The 27502-nt window shown below is 41.4% G+C and overlaps 1 protein-coding gene across 2 annotated transcripts in view; it reads left to right on the forward strand.

Annotated features, from left to right (window-relative positions):
• Window positions 1-6329: 6329 nt before the first annotated feature.
• NCOA5 (nuclear receptor coactivator 5) overlaps window positions 6330-27502 on the forward strand; it is a 29247-nt gene continuing 8074 nt past the window's right edge. The window contains exons 1-3 of one of the 2 annotated variants that reach the window (XM_055266337.2): window positions 6330-6517; window positions 16800-16866; window positions 25681-26007. In XM_055266337.2, coding sequence (XP_055122312.1) covers window positions 16829-16866; window positions 25681-26007 — 365 coding nt within the window. In that variant the 5' untranslated portion in view covers window positions 6330-6517; window positions 16800-16828. The remainder of the gene's footprint in view (window positions 6518-16799; window positions 16867-25680; window positions 26008-27502) is intronic. The other variant, XM_055266336.2, reaches the window with a different exon arrangement.

Genomic DNA, 27502 nt, shown 5'->3' on the forward strand with positions numbered 1-27502 from the left:
AAAATTCAATGATTATTTCAGTGTAGAGTTGCCAGATAAAATATAGGACATCCAGTTACATTTTAATTTTAGAAAAACAACGAATAATTTTTTAGTATAAATATGTCCAAAATATTGCATGGGGCATACTTTTTAAAAAACGTAATTTTTGTTTATTTATTTCTTTGGAGACAGGTTCTCACTCTGTCACTCAGGCTGCAGTGCAGTTGCGCGACCATGGCTCACTGCAGCCCCAACCTCCCAGGCTCAAGCAATCCTCCCATCTCAGCCTCCTGAGTAGCTGGGACTACAGGTGCATGCCACCATACCCAGCTAGTTTTTTTATGTTTTGTAGAGTCAGGGGTCCCTCTATGTTGCTCAGGCTGGCCTCAAACTCCTGGGCTTAACCAGTTCTCCTGCCTTGGCCTCCCAAAGTGCTAGAATTAAGTGAATGAGACGCCATATCTGGCCCAAAATGTTTAGTTTATTTTACTTGTATTTATTAAATCTGACAACTCTACCTCAGTGTCATTCAGGGATCTTTATAAACATTAGCTATAGTACGCAGGATGTAAAGTGCTTTCCTTTCACACAAATGAAAGATATAACAGGAAAATGTGGTTGTAATTGAAAAATTATAGGACTTTGAATTAAGACTTGGGTTCTAAGTTCTGGTTTCGACTTGACTTCTTAGTAAATGTATGGCTTTAGATAGGTCACTTAACCTAAGCATCAGGTTCCTCACACTGCATAAAATGTTTGGGTTTATTTGTTTGTTTTTGAGCATCAACTATATTCCAGGGACTTTACATGCATGATTTCACTTAATCCTTACAATGACCTCATGAGGAAGGTGTTACTATGTCTATTGTCAAGACAGGTACCCGTGGCTTGGTTGAAGCTCTGTGAAAGCACAGACCATCTCTTTCTTGTTCACTGCTGTGTCCTTTGTGTCTAGCATGGTAAACCTAGGAGGTACTCAATACATATCAAATGTATGAAAGAAGACCCAAACTCACATAGCTAAATTAAGGGACAGAGCCATGATTTGAACCCAAATCATTTTGATTTCAAAATTTTCATTTTTTTCTTTTAATTAAATTTTTATTGATGTATACTTTACATATAGTAAAATGAACAATTTTAAACACATGACTCTATAAAAGTTTACCTGTGTATATATTCCACGTAACCACTGTGGGATCAAGATAGAACATTTCCATCTTCCTGAAAGTTCCTTCAAGCTCCTCCCCAGTCTATGCCGCCAGAGTTAACCTCTATTCTGACTTCTATCACCAAAGCTGCCACTCTTAAGTACTAGGTTTCTCCTCTCCTGGGTTGTGTCAGATGATATGCAAAGTATTCCTGAAAGTGTTTTTGCAAACTCAGGCTGCATCCGAGTGCTGTTGGCATTTAGAATAGGTCTTTATGGACCAGGCACTGTGGCTCACGCCTGTAATCCCAGCACTTTGGGAGGCCAAGGCGGGTGGATCACATGGTCAGGAGTTCAAGACCAGCCTGGCCAATATGGTGAAACCCCGTCTCTACTAAAACTACAAAAATTAGCAGGGCGTGGGGCGGGCACCTGTACTCCCAGCTACTCGAGAGGCTGAGGCAGGAAAATTGCTTGAAACCGGGAGGTGGAGGTTGCAGTGAGCAGAGATTGTGCCACTGCACTCCAGCCTGGGTGATAGAGCGAGACTCGGTCTCAAAAAAAAAAAAAAAAATAGAATAGGTCTTTATGCCAGCTGGCTCATCACCAATACAGAAGTGAGATTCAGCAGGGTGCAGTGGCTCACACCTGTAATCCCAACACTTTGGGAGGCCGAGAGGGAGGATGGCTTGAGCCCAGGAGTTTGAGACCAGCCTGGGCAACATGATGAAACCCTGTCTCTACAAAAATTACCCAAAAAAGCCTGGCATGGTAGCACATGCCTGTAGTCCCAGCTACTCAGGAGGTGGAGGTGGGAGGTTTACTTGAGCCCAGAAGGTCAAGGCTTGATCGCCTTGACGGAGTGAAACTGTCTCTAAAAAAATTAATTAATTTTTAAAAATCAAAATTTTAAGAGGCTATATTATGCCCTGCATTTGTCAAAATGGAAGGGTTTTACTCAAGATTGCCTTCTGATCCTACTTTCTGATTCTCTGCAGTCATCTTGTCTTTAAAAAAAAAAAAACTACGTGTTTTCTTTATCATAGGCCCTCTGGCTCTCTCTCCTGGGATATTCCTGTGCCCATTGCTTAGACACTTTTTAATCACCACTTCATTACCCGAAATGTTTCTGGCTTCATCCTATAAAGCAGTCTGAAATACTAAGAAAAATACAAGATTAAAATAAAACCAAATTGATATCTCAAAAAAATTCCTCCGATATTGACTATGGTATTGAATTTACTCGTTCTTTCTTATTTTTTTTCTTCATTCAACAGGTATTTGCTGAACAACAAATGCTGCCCCCTCCAGTTTGCTGTTTGAGTGGAATTGCTCATTGCCCTCTCTTGGCTGTCCTGTAAATCACAAGGCCTACTCATATGTTCTAGGAAACACACAACGTTCTTTAGTACTGGCCACACATTAAACTATACATTTCTTCCCTTACAGTAAGGGGTAACCCACTGTACACCAAATTTTAACAGCCAGTGAGCTTAAAGATCCATCTGACAGAAATCAGACGGCCTCCATTGTAGCAGATTTTCATTTTATCTCCTGGCCAAACTTTGGTGCCCACCTCTGAAGGGTTAGAGGCTTTTACACCAATCAGGTACCCCCTGACTTGGAGGAGAACTTCTTATCCCAGAAGACAGTATCACTTGTGGTTAAAATAGCATGTTTGGGCATCAGGCCACACAGGTTCATTGAGCCTGGCCATGGCACATACTCTCTGTGAGACAAGCAAATTAACTGGCCTTAATTGTCTCATTTGCAAAATACCAATATAGTACATATATTACAGTGTGTCCGGAATTGGTGGGTTCTTGGTCTCATTGACTTCAAGAATGAAGCCGCAGACCCTCACGGTGAGTGTCATAGTTCTTAAAGGCGACGTGTCCAGCGTTTGTTCCTTCTGATGTTCAGATGTGTTCGGAGTTTCTTCCTTCTGGTGGGTTCGTGGGCTCGCTGGCTCAGGAGGGAAGCCACAAGCCTTCGAGGTGAGTGTTACAGCTCTTAAGGTGGAGTGTCTGGAGTTGTTCGTTCCTCCCGGTGGGTTTGTGGTTTCAATGACTTCAAGAGTGAAGCTGCAGACCTTCGCAGTGAGTGTTACAGCTCATAAAGGCAGTGTGGACCCAAAGAGTGAGCAGCAACATTTATAGCAAAGAGCGAAAGAACAAAGATTCTACAGTCCCAAAGGTGACCCGAGCAGGTTGCCACGGCTAGCTCAGGCAGCCTGCTTTTATTCTCTTATCTGGCCCCACCCACATCCTGCTGGTTGGTCTATTTTACAGAGAGCCAATTGGTCTGTTTTACAGAGAGCTGATTGGACAATTTTGACAGGGTGCTGATTGGTGCGTTTACAATCCCTGAGCTAGACCCAAAAGTTCTCCACCTCCCCATTAGATTAGCTAGATACAGGGTGTTCATTGGTGTATTTACAAACCTTGAGCTAGACACAGAGTGTTGATTGGTGCATTTACAAACCTTGAGCTAGATACAGAGTGCAACTGGTGCGTTCACAATCCCTTAGCTAGACATAAAGATTCTCCAAGTCCCTACCAGATTACTAGATACAGAGTGCCGATTGGTGCATCCACAAACCCCGAGCTAGACACAGGGTGCTGATTGGTGTGTTTACAAACCTTGAGCTAGATACAGAGTGCTGATTGGTGTATACACAATTCCTTAGTCAGACATAAAGATTCTCCAAGTCCCCGCCAGATTAGCTAGATACAGAGTGCCGATTGGTGCATCCACAAACCCTGAGCTAGACACAGGGTGCTGATTGGTGTGTTCACAAACCTTGAGCTAGACACAGAGTGCTGATTGGTGCACTTACAATCCCTTAGCTAGACACAACTGTTCTCCAAGTCCCCACTAAACTCAGGAGCCCAGCTGGCCTCACCCAGTGGATCTCCCACCTGGGCCACAGGTGGAGCTGCCCGCCAGTCCCATGCCTTGCGCCTGCACTCCTCAGCCCTTGGGCGGTCGATGGGACCAGGTGCCTTGGAGCAGGGGGCGGCTCAGGGAGGCTCAGGCCACACAGGAGCCTGCGGCGGGTGGGGGGCGGGTAGGGAGACTCAGGCATGGCTGGCTGCAGGTCCAGAGCCCTGCCCCACAGGGAGGCAGCTAAGGCCCAGCAAGAAATCGAGTGCAGCGCCGGTGGGCCAGCACTGCTGGGGGACCCGGTGCATCCTCCGCAGCTGCTGGCCTGGGTGCTAAGCCCCTCACTGCCTGGGGCCAGCAGGGCCAGCCGACCGGCCACTCCAAGTGCAGGGCCCGCCAAGCCCACGCCCACCCAGAACTCTAGCTGGCCCACAAGTGCCACGCACAGCCCGGGTTCCCACCCGTGCCTCTCCCTCCACACCTCCCCGCAAGCCGAGGGAGCCGGCTCCGGCCTCGGCCAGCCCAGAGAAGGGCTCCCACGGTGCAGCGGCAGGCTGAAGGTCTCTTCAAGCATGGCCAGAATGGGCACAGGGGCCGAGGAGGCACCGAGAGCGAGCAAAGGCTGCGAGGGCTGCCAGCACACTGTCACCTCTCAATAGGGTTATTGTGAGGATTAAATGAGATGATATGTGTAAAGGATTCAGCACATGGTAGGCACACAATAGATGTTACCTATTATGTAAAGCAAACATCTAAATGAGAAGTCACCAAGTCCTGAGCACCTGCCTCCATACAAGAATCTTTCTTCATAAAATTAACGTGCTCCTCTATCAAAAATACTCATTAAACATTATATATTATCATTTGTTTATTGCTCATATTCCATAATAGGTCATGAGCTCCCTAAGCACAAGGATTTGTCTACCTTACTCTCTACTCTCCATAAAATCAAGTGCATAGAAAACACTCATTAAACGCTTACTACACAAGTCACTGAATACATCTTTTGGCTAAAGTCCACTACTCACTTGAGGTACTGCCACTCACCTCTAAACCAACATTTTTCCCTAAGCGTGGTTATCTTAATCATCTAGTTAATATGATTCTTCTTAAATTTTCATAGTATTAGGATCTATATTGAAGAGAAAGGAATAAGAATGAACATTTGTTGGGTATCCATTATTTGACAGACTTTATGCCTTTATTTCTAATTTCATACAGTCTTATAAAGTGGGAATTGGAATAACCCACTTTGCCTGTGAGTAAAGTTCTAGTTACACCCATTGAGAATCCCTATTTCTTTCCATCACAGCGTTTATCTCAGTTTGCAATTACACACTCAAGTGTGATTATTCGTCTAATGCTATCTTTCACCAGACTGTAATCTCAAAGATAGCAGAGAAGGGTCTGCATTTGCTCATAACAGTGCCTAACAAGCAGGCATATAATAAGTATAGGGCTACATAGTAGGTATGTAATAAACATTCAGTGAATAAATGAGTGGAGTGAGCATAGGGGTAGAAGTCAAAGAAATCTGGCTTCTTGTAATGTTTAAATTCCACAGGCACCATTTTTTCTTAGCAGGCAATATTCACAAGAAGAACTAGATCCCATGGAGTCTGAGGCGTTTCCAACACTAATAAAATAGTACCTGACTCATATAGCTATAGCTGTGATTAATAGAGTGCATTTACTATTGTGTGAGCAAATCCATTCCCTGTGACAAATGTATTCTATACATGAAATGAACAGTACAACATTTTACAGGCTTCACGGTCAACAGTTACATTCCGGGAAATTTCTGACGTTGAACGAATATTCCAAGAATAAATAAGAAGAACCTGTGACTATATCTCCAGAAGCCTTTTGCCGCTTGTCAGTGAAACTAATAGAGTACAGAGCCTATTTAAATGTAAATTTAAATACAACATTTTCTCCACCTTTCTGCTCTCTTTGTTCCTTGTGATCCGGAGGTTACAGGACTCTATATATTCTCCAATACACGCGTGTATAGGGATTTGGGGTTTTTGCTTTCAGTTTTATGCAAGACTAAATCAAGGTATTTGGGGATTTGAATGTTCTGTTCCCACAGTTAGGGAGGAGGGAATGTGCTCTGAACACAGAAGGAAAGTACTCTGGGGCGGGGGCTGGGGGAACCACCTTGAGGCCCATCCTCAGCCTAGGACGCTGTTGCTAGGCAACTCCTTGCGTTCTCAACTCCCGCCCGAGAGCCACTTCCCCGGCCCTCATTGCCAAGGAGATCGACGCCCCAACTCAGCCCTGCCGTAAACACGCGCGGTCTTGCGACAGTGCCGCGCCTACCGCTACGTGCGCGCCCTCTGCCCCCATCTCCACTCTCCGCCCGGCCGCCATTGCCTCGTGCCCGCGCCGGTCGGTTGGTGGCGCCTTTGTCCTACGGCGGGCAGGTGGGCCGACGCGGAGGCGGCAGCGGCGGGCCTAAGGCGAAGGAGCGGCCGGGAGCCCGCCGCGCTGGTAGCGGTGAGTGCCGGGAAGAGCTGGCCGTCAGCCGAGGCGTGGGGCTGACGGGCAGGCCGTTGTGGGGGGGCCTGGCCGGACGGGGAGGCTGAGGCGGGAAGGCCCACTGGACGCGCGGCCACGGTCTCGGCTCCTCTCCGGGTGCGCGCGGTGCTGCGCATGCCCGGTGCGGGGCGCGGCCGCCTCCGGCTCCCGTCAGGCGCAGGCCCGGCCGGCTGAGGCGGCCTGTGGTCCTCTGGTGGACGCAGGTCGGCGGCGTCGCTTCGCAGCCGCCTGTCTGTGCACGAACGGTCGGTCACTAGGAGTCCTCAAGGCTTCCCTGGTTGAACCGCACACCCCGCACCCGCCTGTCGAAACGGTGGAGTCGCTCGCTCGCGGGTCCTCAGCGAGTCAGTGGCGCAGTCGGGATTCGAACCGGGCCCAAGGCGGCCTGTGGCACCGGGCGTTCTCCAGGCGTGCAGCGCCGAGCGGTGTGCGGAGCGCTGTCCCCCGCCACCGCCTCGCGGCCCCGGACCGCGTTCTCGGGGTGTCTCGTTGTCGTGTGACACCCCACGCGTTTTGTAGGCGCGGACCTCGGGCCCAGAGAACGGGGAGAGGAACTGTGCCCGGGTTTACCACGTAGCTCAGCGCCAGCGTCCGATCCGGCCGGCTTTCCAGGCTCCCGGCGCGGGGCACTGTCCGCTCCCCGCCAGCGGGCGAGGGGCTTTTCTTAGGACGGCGTTGCCCACGTTTCAGTTTCGCGTTGCACCTTTATGTCCGTGGACCATCTGTACTGCTATTTACCAAATGTTACATTTTTAAAAAAATTCAAACTGACTCTTTTTTTCTCCTTAAATATATTTAAGGCGGCAACTTCAATCACAAAGCGGGTACTGGAAAGCCAGTTATTTTTCTAATGCTTATAAAAAATAAATATCTGTTTGTTGAAATAAACAGTGTGTCCTTGTTCCTCCTGAAATTATTCTGCGTTCCACACTTTGGGAAACGCTGCCCGAGGAGTAACTGATTAATTGTGGTTCTTCTGGCTTGCACCCTGTGCACAGAATTTTTCCCTGAGGCAAAGCAGATTCTATGAAAGCCCTGGGATCTTCACGGATAATGTAACAGCTTTCTTGTTGTAAACTGTTCTCATTGTTGACTTAAAACTGTTAGTCCCAGGGAACTGCAAGAACTGTGTCCACTCAGATGCACCCAGTGTGCCTCAATTTTCTTACAGCGTTATGATGTCGTAGCCCCCTCATGGCTCATAAAAAGATGTTTCTACAAATGCTGGGGAAGCTTTTGTGAGTTTTGACAACTCTTAATTTAATGTTTTCTCTATGAGTCAGTCTGGGTGTGAAAACTAACTTCGTGTCGACTTTTTGCAACCAGTAAAGCCGATGCTTTGCATTGTGGATATGAGAAATCACTTGGCTATTTGTTAACATCCATTTCTTCCTTTATTGTGATTTCTTTGCCTTTCCTTGAGCTCATCAGTCACTCTTCAGATTGCCTTTGAAACCTCTGACACTTCTCTTAACCTAAAACTTAGAAACACTGATTTTCCTTGTAGAATGTCCTAGCGAATCCATTATGCAAGGCTCATTAGAAGGAGTTTTTCTAGATTCAATTTGCTCAATGTTGCATACCTGTGAACACCACAAGTTTAAAGGAGGCATTGACAGATTAATTTATTTGTAAGTTAATAGTGTGTTCATAAGATCTGTTTATGTGAATGTAAGAGCAGATTTAATTTAAATCATTGACAGGAAAGTCGGATAAGTCAGTTCAGGCTTATTCAAGTTTTCTTCCCCTCCCCTCAAAGGCTGTGTAAAAAAAAATATATATATATGTATATGTGTGTGTGTGTGTGTGTGTATCTCCCCCGTTAAAAACATGTTTCTTTGGGGTTACCTTGGTATGATCACAATGTAGAATTTACGTAAGGCTAAGGTCGTTTTCTTCACATTTCTGAGAATTTGATTTAAGCCCGGCGTCCGTTTCAGAACTTCAGCAAATGGAAACTCATCTACCAGTGCTTGAGAGCTAAGAAAAAACAACTTGTTTTGGTTTTGTTTTTGTTTTTTTCTGAGACGGAGCTTCACTCTTGTTGCCCAGGCTGGAGTGCAGTGGTGCGATCTTGGCCCCTGGGTTCAAGCAATTCTCCTGCCTCAGTCTCCTAAGTAGCTGGGATTACAGGCGTGCGCCACCACACCCGGCTAATTTTGTATATTTTTAGTAGAGACGGGGTTTCTCCATGTTGGTCAGGCTGGTCTCGAACTCCCGACCTCAGGTGATCTGCCCGCCTCTGCCTCCGAAAGTGCTCGGATTACAGGCATGAGCCACCGCGTCCAACTAGAATAAACAACTTTTGGAAAGACTTTAGAAGTCTGATGAGAAAAGATTTAATGGTTTGAAACTTCATGTTAAATAATCATTGCAAGCAGTCCATGTTTATGACCTGCAGATGGCAGTGCCTTTGTGTAATGTTTTACTACTGTAAGGATTAATAAAATTTAGTTGTGCTTTTAAGAATGGAAAATCTGCACAGGAAATATATTAAACTTTTTCTTCCCTTCAGTTTACATTGTTCTCTTGTTTTTGACTCCCCACGTGAAGAATGAAACGTCTATTCCTGAAGTCACTGTTACTCTTAATGTAGTAATGATAATAACATACAGCCAGTAGTGCATATGGTAAATACTAAATCATTTGCTCCTGCCCATCATCTTATGAGACTGATAAACTAGTATGATCTTTTTTACATATAGGGAAATGATGACTCAAAGAGGTTAGATTTCTTGCCCCAGATCACATAATTAGTAGAACATATTCAAGACATCATTGGAGATAATTGATTTCAGGGTCAAGCAAAATTGGGAAATGTTGAGATATAGTGGTGTCCTTACTCCAGAACTTCTCAGGGGCATTTATATGCTAAATATATGCAATGTCAATATCCGAGAGAGGAAGTTATCATGATGCTTTTCTCCTGCTATCCTCTCATGAATATTTTGAAGTAATAGTGTTCCTCAGAACTGACTACTCTTTCTACTACGCTGTATTTTCTCTCTATACCTTGTGGTTTATTAATGATTACTGCATATCTTTGAGACAGGTGTTTTAAAGCTCAATATCAGCTTTTTTTGTGCCAAAATAGTTGTCCTGTGAACAGCACATATATTTGTTTAGACCATTCTGCTTAAGCAGAGTTAAACTGTCAAAAAGTTAAAAGAGCAATGACTAACAGAATTATCCTCTATGTTACTCTCATTAATGAGAGTCATTAATGACAGGATCAGGGTAAAGCCACTGTCTCAAGCAGTAGTACGTTAGAGAAATATGAAGTATATTGACAGCTAAATGTGTAATACCAGCATGAGTGCTGCTTTTTAAATGGTGGTTTTGTTACCACCAGATACGAATATTTATGGGGATGGTCATCTTCATTCTTTATCCTTTCACTTAAAAAAAAGAGATAGTAGGTCAACTGGACCAATTTTATGTTAAGGAAATAGTTCACCTCATAAGAATCAGAACTTTTCCAGACATCCTATGTAAAGACCAGACAACTTTAGGCAAGGATCAGGGCAGCTTAAGTTGCATTAGAAAACAGAGTGTCTTTAGCTCTGTAAAGTATCTTAAGGCTGGGTACAGTGGCTCACACCTGTAATCCCATCGTTTGGGGAGGCTGAAGTGGGAAGATCCCTTTTGATAGAAGTTTGAGACCAACCTGGGCAACATGGTGAGACCCTGTCTCTACAAAAAAAATTAGCCAGGGTGGTGGTGCATGCACCTGTATTCCTAGCTACTTGGGAGCCCTTTATTGAAAGTAAAATCATGACTTTTTCAATTTTTTTTCTCCTTCAGTGTCAAACCAATGGTCTTTGAAGAACATTACTAAAATGGGCAATATTTTGAATGTCTTACATTTAAATACTCCCTCACCGCATTTGGGGATAATATACATAAAGTTTCGTTAATTTGGCTTCATTGAGACTCTGTGGTAGTTCAGTTTATAGCCCCCAATAGACCCTCTTGCCACTAGATTCTTCCTTGTCCGTAGCAAAGTGTTTTGCAATCTGGATCTAGTCTAACTCTTGCTTCATGTTATTCCTCTCTTTTATTCCTCCTATCCCCGTGTTCCCAACACCAAACTTCCTGTAGTTTTTCTGATTTATTATGTCCTGCACACCATTCCTTTACCTTTCTATGTTCTGGGATGACTTTTCTCTTTCTGTTAAACTCCCACTCATTCCTCAGGACCCAGTTTAAATGTTATTTTTAAGACTTCCCTGCCTCCTCCCCATCCCATTCACCCCCACCCCCTCCATACACACATTTTTCCTGGTCTCCTCTCTGCTCTGTTCCTCTTGCCTGCCACACACATACACAAAATTAGGACTCCATTATCTCTGCCATAATCCCACTTTAGATTATATTGTAATTATCTGTGTACTTGTGCCTCTCCTTTATTAAATAAACAGTGAACTCCAGGCCAGGCGTGGTGGCTCATGCCTATAATCCCAACACTTTGGGGAGCGGAGGTGGGAGGATCACTTGAGCCCAGAAGTTCAAGACTAGCCTGGGCAACATAGGGAGACGGTATCTCAAAAAAAAAAAAAATTAGCTGCATGTGGTGGTGCATGCGTCTTGTACCAGCTACTCAGGAGGCTGAGGCAGGAAGATCGCTTAAGTTCAGGACTTTCAGACCGCAGTGAGTTATGATCAAGCCACTGCACTCCAGCCTGAACAACAGAGCTGAGACCCTGTCTTTTTTAAAAATGAACTTCTTTAAGGCAAGGACTTTAGCCGTGTCATTTCCACATGTGTAAGGCCTGGGACATGTGTGACACATAGTAGGCATTTGACATTATGAATCAATGAAGCATTCAGTATATTAATTATAAGCTATCCTTTTCAATTTCATCACTTGTTCTCCACTTGTACAGTTTAGTTGAAAATTTGCCAGTTTTAAATAAACCTGTATTTTAAATTTTTTGCAGCTCAGACTCTTTTTTTGTAGTTTAGATTAGCTCAACCTTTGCAAATCCAAAATCGTTTTTTCTCAGCTGATTTTTCTCCTTGAGTCAACATAGCTAACACAGACAGAATATCCATTTTGTCACAAAGGAAATATAGATTCAGAGAAATCAAATGACTGGAGTAAATTTCCCAAAGTAAGGACCACAGCTCAGATTTGCTATCCCCAGCCAAATGCCCTTTCCTTAAAAGAATAAGAAAGGTAGGAAATTAAATGTTGATAATTTTTGTCGGAAGAGTTGTGGTGAATGTTAATAGCAAACCCTAGAAACGTTGTAGTTTGAGGTAATAGAAACTGAAGTGGTCATTGAATAAGTAGGTTCTACCCTATTGGGTGTCTCTGGGGCATTTAAGCAATGGAGTGTCTAGCAAAAACTGGACCTTTTCCAGGTTCCATCAGTATTTGATCAGGGAGTCCTAGCAAGAATATTCTAAGTGGAAAGCATGTCTTTCCACTCCCTGTTGGAGGCAGCATAGCATAATGTTTAAGTACTTTGGTGTAAGAAAGACCTGGGTCTGAGTCTCAGCTCTGCCTCCTGATAATTGTGTGGCCCGTCACTTAATTTCTCTAAACTTCAAATTTTCTCATTTGCAAAGTAGAAATTTTAGTAGTAGTTAACTCCAAGAGTTGTAAAAGGATTGAATGAAATAATACACATAATGTTCTTAGTACACAGGCTCAGGAACAAAATAAGCATTCTGTAAGTATAAACTGTTGTTTGCCCAATTTCTGTTCCCAGGAATAATATTCTAATACAGTTAAAGGTGTAATAATTATTTTAATTGGAGAATAAAGGAGATAATCATATGAGGGAAAGTGTAGTATTCAAAGTGAACTTAAAGGGTTGATTTAGAAAGAGCAAGCATAGCATTCTCTTATCCCTGACTTGTTACAATATAACTCATTACAGTATCCCTGATGTTGCAATATATCATCAAAGTTGTCTTCATAAATATAGTTTAGTGAGAAGTCCTGTCATTTCCCCTCCCAGTTTGGGGAATTTAATGTGTGATATTTGCTGTCTTGTCAGCATGGTTTTCCAAGTGCCATTATCTTTATCAGCATGTAATTCTACTTTAGTAATTCTTGATTGTTAGTTGGTTTTCAACTAAGCCTTTTAGAGAGTTTTATGTCATTTGTAGTCAGTTATTAAAACAGTATAGGCTTCTGGGTTCTTTGAACAGCTAAGTTCATGTGGCTGTCAAAAGACAAAATTACAGCACACTTAGTTTAGAGATCTTAATTGGCTTTTATTTGCAACTCTAGAATCGGGCAACGCCTCATTGTATAAAATAGAACAAGTGTTCCAATGAGCTGAGCAGAGGAGTTTGGCTTTATAAACAGAGAAGGGAACTGAGGAAAGCAGAGACAAGGAACAAAAAGCGGATTGGTCATTTTAGAGTTACTTTTCTTGTGAAGGGTAAAGCAGTGCAGACTTCCTTTTCATGCTGGCTGAAACTGGCCTATTTGTGGATTTGGCCATTATGTATCTCCTGATTTCGCAGAACATCAGAAAAAGATCTTTGTCTTGGCTTGATAGCGTGGAACTTCATCATGAGTTTGGTTTGGTCTTTGGGTGTAGTTCAGGAGCTCAGTCCAAAGCAATGGCCTCCTGGAAATTTTCTTTAACACCGCTCTGGTTATTCCTAGTCCTCATTGTTTTCTGTGGCTGTAGCTTGTGAACTATAAAATCTGGTTTTAAGGTGAAAAGAGTTGTTTTATGATTGTACAATTAAAAAATAGGTAGAACAAAGTCGTTTTTGGTACTGTGAGTGAAAGAAACATGCATTTTTATTTATAGCATTATCCAAGGACCATTTTATGAACGCTGTCTGGCATATTAGTCTAAAATAAAATTGTGGATTAGATATTGTGTATTTGGGAGTTCTTCACCTTACCCTTTTGTGGTTTATAATGGTTCTGCCATTTCCAGCATGTTTTCTAGATTATTTTCCAGTTTTTTTCCTTGTATGTAAAGCTGTTTTTCTTGTCTAAAAATTCTTAACTGAGAAGTGCTTTTAACTGTTTTCAGACCACCACTTGGACACTATAGATATTCAGGCCAAGGTAAAGCACTTCATGGTGATTATGATGATTTTGAATGGCATTCACATTGCTAGTATAATTAACAAAGTATAGAAGTACCACCCAGACTGAAGTGGAGAAGACACTGAGAGATGACTTTTGGTCTTAAGAGCAGTTGGCCAGTATAGCAGAAGGGGAAAGAAGTACCATTTCTTCCCTTTTCTATTCAGAGGAGACATTAGACCTCTCCTTGGAAGAGATTCCCAAGTTGCCACTTCCCGCTTGTTGATTAATTTTTCTCCCATCATAGTTCCCCATCTAATGTCCAGAAAGATCTTCAAATTTTCTTTCTACCTTTTTTCCCTTCTTTACATTAACACCATTTCTATTTCCTTGGTGTTGATTATATCTCTCTGTAAGGATTTAGGAGAAAATAATCTGATCATTTAATACAAAATAAAACTATAGATTAGATACTGTGTCTTTGGGAATTCTTCACCCCATTCTTTTGTGGTTTAAAACGGTTCTGCCATTTCCTACATGTTTTCTGGATTATTTTCTGGTTTCTTCCTTTTATGTAAAGCCCTGAGTTGGTGCTTTAAGAAAAACTTTTTAAAATGAACCCCCTGCTTCCAATGGACAGGTTTTCAAATTCTGTGACAAAAAAATAGGATGAGGCAAGTTTTTTCTTGACTTCTTAAATCTTTGCTCTCCGTGATTAGTTCCTTAAAGTTATTTATTCTGTATTTCTGAAGGCGTGGATTTCCCAAAAGTTCTATGTGCACGTGTGTTAGGATTTTTTGGGTGTATGGGGATTGGCAGTGATGTTGGTGGTTGTGTTTTTACAACTCTCACTGAAAACTCCCCAGCCCTACCCTAATCTGAGCAATTCTATTAGATAGAAAAAAAAAAAAAATCTGGGTCTCATTTTCTCCATATGTCAGCCAAGATGGAAATTTAAGGAACTCTTAAATAGAGATGAATAAACAGATACTTGACATACTACACTAAAAGTTTACTAAACCCTAAAATGAGACAATGATCTGAGAATTCTTGTTTTTGCAGAAGAAACATCCCATGCTGTCAAATATAAATACTTTGGACTACCCAATGAAAATAGATACTAGGAGGCAAATTACAATCAAAATGGTGTAAAGATATAATCTTGAATGTTCTTTAATCTTTCAAGTAATTACAAAAAGATTTCACCAGCTTCAAAGTAAAATATTTATGTCCTTCATTCTAACTAGAACTGGTTTTGTTCCAAAGATACAGTGTACATGACCATGTGATTTCCCCAGTTCTGTATGTAGGTGCTCACAAAACTGGCTATAATTATACAGTGTAATATTCCTTTTCATATGTAAAGGGCAAATTATTGGTAATAGAAACCTACCAATTAAAGTAATACTATATGTGTTGTACTCTTACCTGAATGTTTGCCCGGTCTAGTCAGTGTTTAGATGTGAGTTTTCTTTATTCACAAGACCATTTAATAATATATGAACTCCTGCTGAAGTTATGTTATACATATTTTTTAATCTTAATACACACCCAGTGTATTCCAGAGACACCTTGAAAACTACTTAAAATACTCAAAGATATTATATTTCTCTCAGAATCATAGCCAACCTGTATAATTAGAAAGTGGTACACAGTAAGCGAACAGACTCAGTAAGTCGTAAACCTGAACTAGTATTCTTCACAATTACATATAATAGAACTAGATATTCCCTATAAGGCCTGTCATTATATAATTTGTAATTTAGATCATTATAAACTTTAAGACTTGTAAATTGTGAAAGTACTGCATGCAGTAGCAAAGCTATGGTCAGATATTACTGGCAAAGTATTACATAGAAAATATTTTCAGGTTTTTTTAAAATAAAGGGATTATATCTTGTGTCTGCTTAATTGAAAAGGTAAGAATCAATTTAAGATATACTTCACTATTTAGCTTTATATTATCTTCAGTTTTGTCAGAAGCCATTTTTCCAGACAAATTAGAGACTTCTGATTTAAAATGGAATTGAAGATTACCCTCATTTGAACAGGAATTCAAAGGCAACATAGCAGCATAAAATCTCTACCAGACCTCTAAGTTTCTTGTTATTGCTGTGGTCTTTCATGTATTGGGAATCTGGTTGGGATTTTTAAAATACATAATTATTATTTTAAAGCACTCGAATTATGTGAGTACTTAATACTGTTTGATGTCATTAGATAACACTATTAATTGTTTAATACGGAAAAGGGAACAAACTATACTGCAGCAGAAAGCAGTTTTATTTCTTAATTCATCTGAAGTATGAAATTTGTAATGTATTTATTTAGCTTTAAGTCATGAAAATTGTCAGGTATTATTTTGGGGCGTAGATTTCTTAATACATGGTGTTTATTATTCACTTCAATTTTTGTAAAGCAGGTATTCTTTGTTTTTAGCAAAGCAGGCTTTAGCTATACAAATTTGCTTTTCTTTAAGCTTGCGTGATTCTACTTTTCTCCCATATCTAGTTCTGTATGCCAGCCTTCTCTAATGAAAACAACTTACGAGGAGTGTTTTATTGCCTAACCCTACTATACCAAATACCAGTCCTTATTCTTGGTTATCTGTCTGTGAAGGTTGTAGATGTTAACAGGTCATATTCTTTGTTTATTAAAAATAATAATAATTTTCTTTCCTGCATGTTATTCTGGAAGATTCTATCCAGTGAAATTCAACACAAGACACACTAACAGGAGGCCCTGCTTCATGGGATATTGGAAGTTTTAAGACAATGAAATCCAGCTATTACTTCTTAGTAACATAAAATAGAATTATTTGCCTTTGCTCTTTTGTTTTTTAAACTCTCCTTATCTTCCCCCCACTTTCTTCCTCACAAAAAGAATCTTACAGCTGCTTTCTAAGAGTTTAGAAAACAAACTTTTCCTCCCCTTGGAGGGAATGTGTCAGGTCTAGGTCTTGGCAGGGTGTTAAAGCATTGACGAAATTAGTTTAAGACAAATTGCGTGTTAACTAGAAAACGAAGGGACATTTCTTATCAAGCCGTGACAATGTACTACCTTAACTCAATAATAAAAATTGCCCAAGTGACAGTGTGTCTCTGCTGAATGGCTTTTCTTACACCATCTGGTTGTCATTGTAGTTTTTTGTTGTTGTTGCTTTCATTTGAAATGTGCTGATGATCTTGTTTTTATTCCGTAGCATTGAACAGATGGGTTGATTATTCTTTTCAGATATTAATAAGGCAGCGGAAAGAAGAAATATGAATACGGCTCCATCAAGACCCAGCCCCACACGAAGGTAAAGTACCCTGAAGCCGTGAGTTACCTTGGGAGAGTTGGGCTCTGGGGAGTTAAGCCCAGCTTCGTTCACCAAAGGTCTTTTCTTCCCCCCAACAAGTGAAACGCTCAAGCAAACAATAAGAACATGAACCCTGTGTGAAGGGCCTTGCTGCTTTTTTTTAAACATACATCAGGAGATACAGAGGAAGCTTTGTGTTTTCGGTGGCAAATCCAGCAAGTTCAGCTTGCAACATGAGTTGCAGGCAATTGGAAGAGGATAAACCTCTGTCTGTCCCCAGCTCACGTGTCATTGGGAGCCTCCAGAGCAGAAGGAGTGCCCCAGAGTCATTGGTGTATGCCATGCTGCACTGCAGTGGGCAGCAGAGATTCGACTCTTCATTCCAAATGGCTGCCGGTCCAGATGTTAACCCGGGTTTACGGGAAGTGCTGCTTGAGAGATTGCTGCTGTGCCTGTGCTGCAGATCCCCTGTTTGCTCACATACTTGGGTTACCTGTTTGAGGGGAAATAAAAAGGGCAAAACACTCCAGCTCTCGAAGGTCTCCCTTTTTCTTAGCTTTCACGGAAATCGAGGGTGTTTTCCCAATGTATTCTTCCTTCCAGTGTATACAAAAGAGATAATCCTGGTGTGTACCCTCAATATACACATTAAATTGGTCCCTTCTCTCAAAGAAGAGCTTTATTAATGAAACCATTTACTCCAAAAATAAAGATACTGTATTCAATTGTTCTGGCCCCATAACAGCACACAAGTGGATGCAGTTTTGTGTAGAGGGCAGACAGATATGATATATTTCATACGAATGATATATTTCATATCTGGTGTCTCTTCAAGGCCCAAATGGATTAATGGATTTTGCCTTGCCTCTAAGTAAAAAATCCAATTTTCCCCAGAAACATAACTAAACTACGTACCACAGTAAACTGCATTTCCTACAGTGAACTGGACAGTGCTGCATACAGTGAATCCTCGTCTGTACTGGTAGCTCCACTGGTCACCTTGTGAACCCAACTAACTGAGCATTACGCATAACATAGAGCTGTCCTGCTTTTGGACAAAAACACCTGTATTTTGTTACCTACTTATATGAAAGAATGTCCGCTGTGTGTTTCATGTATATACTCGTACTTGGATGTGAAGTTCTAGCTACCGGGAATAGATTACGCATGCCCACTCTGCAGAGTTTAAGCAGACCCTAAGGGCAAGGTAATGCTGCTGGTTTCATTCAGTTGGAGTCTTTGTCCACTCTGCCTGTGCAGCAGAGTTGAATCCAATACCATAGCTACAGCTATATACCACAGCTGTCATATGGATTCCCTGGCCATTCGTTGGTTTCACTGCGGAAGTGGACATGTAAATTGGTATTCTGTCTGTTCTCTCTAAGGAATGCCTGCAGCTTGCAGGTAAATACTCTGTTGGTTGATTTGTGTGTATGTGTGAGTATCCTGAAGAACATAAATCCTGCAGAACTTCAGCAGTTCCGTATAATGTCTACTTTCATTAGCCTTCATCTAACCGTGCCACAGATCTTGGGCAGTCCTATCTGTATTGCTCTTTATTGTCCCAGTACAGAATGGAATACAGGTGGATAAGAGTTGCATCTAATGGTCAGAAGTACAGGGTTCCCATTGGAATCTTTAGTTGCCAGGTGGCTTGAAAGGAGATGTGTGTATCCAATTTCCAAAGAGCGCTAACGTATGTGTTTCCTGGTGACTTACCAGGAGTGTGGAATTTGTAACTATAAAAGACACTGACTCCACTAGTAAAATCCTCCCCTTCTCTGTTGTCTCCATGATACTTGGTGATCTCTGGATAATGTCTGTGTATTTCTGCAGGCAAAAACAACAACAACAAACAAGCCACATTGCAGAATAGAGAATAGATCCTGTTTCTCTTATGGATTGAGAAGGGTATTTTATATCATCCTGTTAATGATACTTAACCAAATGCTTTTAACATTTCCAGTTGATTGTAGATATTCAACAAACATTGCAGTGTTGGGGAATGACCAGCTTCCCTGGTTGGAACCCAGTAATAGCCCTTGCCAGAGCATTAAATTAAAAATATAAATTCACCCCAAACTAGAAATAGTTTTATGCTTTTTTTAAATAATAGTCCCCGCACAAACAAACATACAGACAACACTGGAGAGGGCCTTATAAAATGAGCTTCTAGCCAGGCACAGTGGCTCACACCTGTGATCCCAACACTTTGGGAGGACGAGGTGGGCAGATCACTTGAGCTCAGGAGTTCGAGACCAGCCTGGGCAACGTTTTAAAACCCCATCTCTACAAAAAAATAGCCGGGCGTGGTAGCTCTTGCCTGTACTCCCAGCTACTGGGGAGGCTTTGAAGCGGGAGAATCACTTGAGTGCAGGAGGTTGAAGCTGCAGTGAGCCGTGGTCACACCACTACACTTCAGCCTGGGCAACAGAGTGAGTCCCTGTCTCAAAAAATAAAGTGAGCTCCTTACCAACTATATAAATATACAAGTCACCTTTGTATGCCTTTTAAAATATCACCTTCCTCAGAAATCAATTGTAAAATGAGGTCATTTGGTGGTGTGGATAGGGCAGTGACTTACTGCTTTATTTACAATCAACAGGAGGGACAGCTAGGCTAATTCAAATTCCATTAACAATCTGTCTTCCCCTTGGTGATATTTCCCTAGCTGGGTTCCTCAGCATGTTATTTAACATGATGAAGTTCATACGGTCGTGTTTATTTGCTTCAGGGAAGAATGATGGTCACAGTTAGTAAACCCATCTAAAAACCGAGCTAAGAGTCCCAGTTTTTTACCTTAAAAAAAAAAAAAAAAAAAAGACAAATTGTATTCAAAATCCCAGTTTTTTACCTTAAAAAAAAAGACAAGTTTAACATTGTATTCAAAATAGCACTAACATTTTAATTACTGTCCTGATCATACTTTATCTCTTAAGATATACCAATAGGCCAGACATAAATTGCAAAGAGTAGGCAAGATGGGCAAGTAATTAACCTGGAAGGGGCAAATCATTTAACTGAGGGTGAACACTGGGTACCTCCTCCTTTGGGTGCATGCTTCCAGTCAAAGCCTTGAGATAACTCCAAATGTATCAATAGTTGACAACAACAAACTGCCTTTATTTGGCAGCCCTAATCATTTTGTGTGCCCCCAGCCATAGGGGATGCATCATTCACAGGGGAAAAAAAACACTACCTATGGCAAATATTTCCTTAAGTTATACCTCTACATTTTTAGCGCTTTCTACGTTTAATAAGAATATTAGTATAAGCATACTGGCAAGACCTTTATGACACCTTGTTTTGCTGGACTTAACGTAGGTATCTTTGGGAGTTTTCACAGGATTATCACCTCTTCAAATGTTTCAGTAAACCACACAGTTCTGCTGGCTTTGCTCTCTATTCAGTAATATGCCTCCCTAATGACTCCAGCTGTCAGTATATAATTCTGACAGTATTGGCCCAGCCAAGCACAGAACTTTGCATGAGGAATCTCTACTCTGGATCACATTTCAGCCTGAATTCTTATCATCTTAACTTTTGAGAGCCACTTCATTGAACTTCTGTGAGTACCTTGCATAGTTACCATGCAAGTTGTCAAGCATCTATACTAAGCATTAGTCCTTCTTCAAAGACAGGATCATGATTCCGGTCATGCCTTAGATGTCTCAATTACCATCTTCAGCTCAACACCTTGACAGTCCAGATCTCGTAGCATATCTTTATGCAGACGTGGCCTCTAGGTACCAGAAGTAAGACTGTACTTCTGAATGACTTAAAGAAGAACAAATAGAATTAACTTGTCTGCATCCAAAGCTCTGCAGAGGATTTTTCCCCATATATTTGTGAAAGATGTTAAACCTGGTATCTCTTTGGTGAAAGTCATTGGGTATCGGCTCATCAGAAATAACCTGGCTGTAGACAAGTTTCTTATATGACCAGAAATGCTTTCTGCTTATCCACAGAGCGTTAATGCCTTTGATTATTGCTTGCTCCTTGGGTGTGAGACAGCCCTTGTTCTAGGTGGGCCACAAAGAAATTCCAGGTTGTGATTACCTCTGCAGTAACACTTGAAGAAGTCATCAGTTCTCAGCAACTGCCACCTCTACCAATAAGAAAGTTCTGTTTGTGCTGGAGAAGGTCGTCAGTGCTTCCTAAGGAAAAGCATGGACATGTGTAAAATTTGGGTCTGTGAGGTGTGGTATCTCATTGCACCCCCATATCCTACCTCTACCTAATGGCAATATTCTGGACAAGTCTGTTGTCTCCATTTCTAACAGTAGCATGAAGCCCTCCTGGTGGAGGATCAACATCATACAGCAGCCAGCCATTTAGATGATGATATTTGTGGACAGTATATCTGTAACAGAAGTTTGAAGAGCTAATGAAGGATTTTTCAGGGTCAGAAAGAGGCTGGCCCTCCCAAGGAAGACATTCCAGTGAACAGAAAGGAAGAAAGGAGATGCTGACCTTTGCAGAAAAGAAAGAAAAAGACAGGGGTCTTCCTCCCTGACCGTCTGTAGAACCAAAGCCGAAGAAAACCATCCTGGATGTGAAGTTTCAGTCTCTTGCCAAAGAGAAATTCAAAGTCCATCACAGTTTTCCAAGATGATCATCTATCAGTTCTTACTCTGTAGGCTGTCAAATGCCTGGTGCTCTGCACACCCCTTTAGTCCTCAGGAAGAGACACATTCTACCAGAAGCTCATCACTTGCCACCAGAGCCATTGTTTTCCTCTTCACCCTTTTCGCCCTTACCTCTCAAATGTTTCCCAGAAATGTGACTATATTCCTCTCAAGGCAAAGAGTATTTGCCTTTTCCCCCTGCTGAATAGATAAGGAATTTACAGCAGAATTTTAGTTGTGTTTGCCACCTGCCTTCAGTTTGTGGACTCCAGTGCTGAAATTTAACCACTGTTCAGTTTCTTTTTATCCTCTAGTGATGTAGTACCTGAGGGTATGCTGCATTTGGTTCCTTTAGTAAAACACCTCTGGTGCTGTGGGATGATACTGTTAACCTTATTATGCTCCAGAAACCTGATTCTATCATCTGAGGTCCACCATCTCCCACAGAAAGCTTTGTCTTCTTGCACTTTGATTCCTGCATACTACTGCCTTTTTGTTAGCTGTAGTCTTGTTTTGAAAAATATGTTGGGGCCAGCAGCAGGAGCCCTTTTGTTCTGAGGAGTTCTTTGTTTGGGTCCTAAAGCAACCCTAAAGGGTTTTTTGTTTTGTTTTGTCTCCAGAAGAACAGCAGTCTACCATAGTGTTTATGTTTTGGAGAAAGGAAAAAAGACTTTGCCTTTCCTTTTGAGAAAATTATTATCTTATTTGTCCCTACACGATGCCTTTGGTTCTTTTTCCTTTTGTGAATATCACCTCTTCTACGTTTTTACCCTGAAGGCACTTGAGAGGGAATTAGTAGTTTTGTTGCACATGGACTTCAGATTATTTGAGGGAAAGGGAGGGGCTTGCCCTCTCAAACTGGAAGATTGAACCCAGACTTTGCAAATCTAGAGTTTTAGTCAACTTGCAGGGATGGACTCCGACAGGTAAGTAAGGTTTTTCAATGGATTCAAAAGAATGAGGACCAAACATAGCACTTATAATACTCCTAAGGTGGTAAATAGCATGTTATGACATGCCCCACTCCCATTTCCACCAGCCCAGGGCTCTGTGTGTGGTCTGTGGTCTGTCAGAATCATGATATCTCAGCCCTGATTGCCAAGAACACTTGAAATTGGATTCCACCTCTAATGACTACTTGCTCCCCAAGGCAGGTTTATCTGCCGATCATTAATCCGAAAATACTTTGCAGTTGTCCTTTCTCTTTGGATCTTGAGTGTTTGCCCACATTACACGCTACATCAGATGTTGCATGTTAGGAGGATTATATGATATAATAAGGAAAGTTGAAGTAAGAATCTGGGTTAGTCTTCACTTTATTCTAATTAGAAAAATAATGCTTATCTATCCTCATTTAAAGTCCCTGATCTACGATATGTTTGCTCCCACAAGTCAGGAATGCTGATGAACCTTAAAATATATAACAAATATTTTTCATGGAAGCAAAATTGGCATTTAAATTGTTTTTGCTGTGCCTGTGTGGCTGAGGTGAGGTTTTCCACAAGCTGATGACATCGTGATGAATACCTAATGTGTGTAACCATGGTACATGACAAAAATATGAGCAAAACATGTTGCTTGCTCTTGAGAGGCTTACAATTTATTAGAATAATTCAATTCATTAAACATTTACTGAACTCCTATGCTGTATCCTAGAGCTACAAAGCCTTCAAGAGAACTTCTTATTTGGTAGGGAAGCCACGTAAACAAATAATTACAGAACAGTGTGGTAAGTGCAGTTACGGAAGTTTGTACTGGAGCAAGATTCATTCAACATATGTATACAGCATCTGCCATATAACATACATTGTTCTACATAGGTGGGTTTGTAGTGCAGAATCAAAGTGACATAGTTCTTGTCCTTGTGGCGCTTGTAGTCTGGTAGGACAGACACATTAAATAAATATGTAATGTCAATTTGTGATAAATGACAAAAGTAAAAACAAAATGCTATGAGAGAATTTTAGGGGCAGAAGGTAAACTGATTGAATCTAACAGAATCAGGGAGTAGGGGATATTTTTATGCTGAGACCTGGAAAATGAGTATAGATCTGTTCCTGCTACTCACGTAAAGGGACCAGGAAAGACGCTGGCTAGTCATAGCTGAAAGGCCAGTGTGGCAAAGAGTGGTGAACTAGGGAGAGGGTGTGACAGGGTTAGAGAAGACAGGAGCCAAGATTATACAGGACCTTCATGGCATTGGTAGAGGTTGTAGATTGAATTCTAAATACTGTGGGAGCCTGGCACAGTGGCACACATCTGTAGTTCCAGCTACTTGGTAGACTGAGGCAGGAGGATCACTTGAGCCCAGGAGTTCAAGGCTGTAGTGTTCCGTGATCCCACCTGTGAATAGCCACTGCACTCCAGCCTGGGCAACATAGGTGAGATCTCATCCCTATAAAAATAAATAAATACATACTGTGGGAAACCAGGGAAGGGTTTTACATATGTAAAAGATCACTGTAGAGTGATCTTTCTGGAGAAAGATTTGAAAAGAGGCAAAAACAGAAATGAGACTGCTTTAGAAGGCTCTTGCTGTGGTTTGAGGGTGAGATGATTATACGCTGGCCTTCAGTAGTGCCAAAGAAGGTAAAGGAAAGTGGGCAGAACTTGGAAAGAATGGAGAAAATTTGGAAATGCGGTTGGAAGGGAGGATGAGGCTTTAAGGGAAAGATGACATCCAGTTTCGTGGCTTGAGTAACTAAGTAGCTGGATGTGCCATTTACTGAGATGGGAAGGACTGGAGAAGGAGCATGTTTGTCGGGGAAGGTCAAGAGTTCAGGGCAGGTTTTACGGAGAAGGTAATCCTTAAAGCGGGTCAGACATAAGACGTTGTTGTAAAAAGGTAAATGTCAGATCAAGATGAGTAATACAGATAGAAAGTGCCGTGAGTGGAGCAGAAGAGATCAGCAGTTAGGAAGGGTAGGGAAGGTTTCTTGGAAGACATGGGACATGAACTTGCCTGTGTGGATTGGATGGTACTTGGATTAGTGCAGGAAAAATATTGCAAGTATAGAAATCATAAAAATATTGAAATAGATTATGTCTTGTGAGTTATCTCATAAGAATTAAGTAGAACTGAGGAGGTTGAATTAGAAATGAGAGGGAGATGATAGGTGTCAGATTAGGCTTTCTAACATAGAAGTTGGCATTTTAGGATAGTTAATGTATTTATGTGTTGAATGAATTGAAAGCGAGTAGATTGATTTTTAATTTTGTGTTTTGGAAACTTACTGGTGTCAGAATAGAAATAAGGGCTTGGATTGGACTTACAAATCCAATGGGAATGGAAAGAAAAAGTGAACGGGACACAAGTGACTATTGGGATGGGGGAGGAAAAAGCATAGTTAATATTCAAGAACTTAAAACTTGATAAGTAGAAAGATGATTTTGTCAGAAGTGGAAAAGTGGGGAATGGGACTGATGAGGTTGGGGTAAGAAGTTTTTAATTTTAAATATGTCGAAGAGGAGTTTCCAGTGGGTTGAAACGTCTCATGAAGAACATTGAGTCCGAGCAGACCAAGCATATCTGTGACTTCACTGTTCAGGTTGTTTTTTTGTTGTTGTTGTTTTTGTTTTTTTGTTTTTTTAAACCATCTTGAGCAAAAAGGAATCAGGTTCTACGTAAACCCTCAGATTGAGAGATACCACTACTCAATAGCCCTGACAAAACAGAGAAACATTGTTCTTGATCCTTTACTGTATGTATCTTATAGTACTTTTTTCCCCTTAATTTTATTATCCTGCCCAGATGCTTCAAGTGAATTTTCCATACTTTAAAGATAGTTCCTTTGATCACTTTTATAAGATTGTGCCATTCGCTCTTTTTTTCTTCATGAGTCTTGCCTCCTTACTCTGTCCCTCCAACTTTTTACCCTTGTAAAGTCTTTCAAGCAAGTCTGGTGGAAAGACACTTTCACTTTGAAAGCCTGATGAATACTTATCCAGTCAAAACCTTCAGTTTTTGGTCATGCATTCTTTTGATGTCCTAATCTTTTGAGATTGTGGAACCTCTAGACTATTTGCTGACCAGATGGATGACTGGCCTTAAATGTTTAGTCATGTTCTGTTTGGCTGCCCTGTTTTAGAGAAAAATGCTTGGAGGGTGGGGGCTTTCTCATGAAGAGCTGATGGGTTGGCTACTTTCAATTTCTTTGTCTTAGCATTTTCTTGCTACCTCCCACAGGGATCCATATGGCTTTGGAGACAGTCGAGATTCAAGGCGTGATCGATCCCCAATTCGAGGAAGTCCAAGGAGAGAGCCCAGGGATGGCAGAAATGGCCGGGATGCCCGGGACAGCAGAGACATTCGAGACCCCCGAGACTTGCGGGACCACAGACATAGTAGAGACTTGCGGGATCACAGAGACAGCAGGAGTGTGCGCGACGTTCGGGACGTGAGGGATCTTAGAGACTTTCGTGATCTAAGAGACTCTAGGGATTTTCGAGATCAGCGAGACCCCATGTACGACAGATACAGAGACATGAGAGACTCCCGAGATCCTATGTACAGGTACATATGTAGTTACTCTGCTGGTTTTTTCCTGAGTTCTTTTTATGTAAGTTCTGCTAAACTACAGCTCTGTAAGAGCAGTAATTTTATCAGCCTTTTATTTCTAGTGACTATCAAGTGGTAGATGTGCTGCTGCTCAATAAATTTTGCTGAATGTATGAATGATTTTAAACATTTTTAACAGAAAATAACAGTGTCGGAAAGGTATGGAGAAATTGAAACCCTCAGAAATTGTAGGTAGGAATGCAAATTGGTATAGCCACTATGGAAAACAGTTTGGCAGTTCCTTAAAAAGTTAAACATAGAATTACCATATGATCTATCAGTTCTGCTCCTGAGTATACACTCAAAACAATTGAAAAGAGGGACTCAGATAGTTGTACATGAATATGCATAGCAGTACTATTCACAATAACCAAAAAGTAAAAACAATCCAGATGTCTATCAGCAGATTAATGGATTTTTTTTTTCTTTGAGACAAGGTCTCATTCTGTTTCCCAGGCTGGAGTCCAGTGGCATGATCACAGCTCACTGCAGCCTTGACCTCCCAGGCTTAAGTAATCCTCCCACCTCAGCCTCTCAAGTAGCTGGGACTACAGGCATATACCGCCACACCTGGCTAATTTTTTTGTGTAGACATGGAGTCTCACTATGTTGCCCAGGCTGGTCTTGAACTCCTGAGCTCAAGGTATCCTCCCGCCTTGGCTTCCCAAAGTGCTGAGATTACAGGTGTAAGCCACTGTGTGGATTTGTTTTTAAGTGGTGTATTCATATAATGTGGTATCATTCAGCCATAAAATGGAATGAAATTCTGATCTGTGTTACAGCATGAAGGACGTTGAAAACATTATGCTAAGTGAAATAAGTCAGACACAAGACAAATATTTTATGATTTCACTTATATGAAATATCAAGAATAGGCACATTTATAGAGAAAGAAAATAGATTAAAGATTACCAGTGGCTGGGGAGAGGGGAGTTATTATTTCACGAATACAGAATTTATGTTTGAGGTGATGAAAAATTTTAGATAGATAATGGTGATGGTTGCACAACATTGTGAATATAATGCCACTGAATTGTATACTTAAAAATTGTTAGGCCAGGCGCAGTGGCTCACGCCTGTAATCCCAGCACTTTGGGAGGCCGAGGTGGGCAGATTGCCTGAGCTCAGGAGTTCAAGACCAACCTAGGCAACATGGCAGAACTCCATCTCTACTAAAAAAATAAAAATAAAAATAATAAATAAAAATTGTTAAAATGGCAAATTATTGTTATATACATTTAGGTATAATTTTAAAAAGCACAAGGGAGGGACATGTAATGTCTCCTCAAAACTAATATCAATAATTCCTGCCAGTTATTTTGCATTTAATATACGCCAAAGACTATGCTAAGTGCTTTCTGTGCATCATCTCCGTTCATCATTTTGTGAGACAGGTTAACTATCACAGCCACAGAGCTGATAATGCAGTGAGTCCCAGATATAAACCTCG

This window comes from Symphalangus syndactylus, chromosome 24 (genome assembly GCF_028878055.3).
Source record: "Symphalangus syndactylus isolate Jambi chromosome 24, NHGRI_mSymSyn1-v2.1_pri, whole genome shotgun sequence".
NCBI lineage: Eukaryota > Metazoa > Chordata > Mammalia > Primates > Hylobatidae > Symphalangus > Symphalangus syndactylus.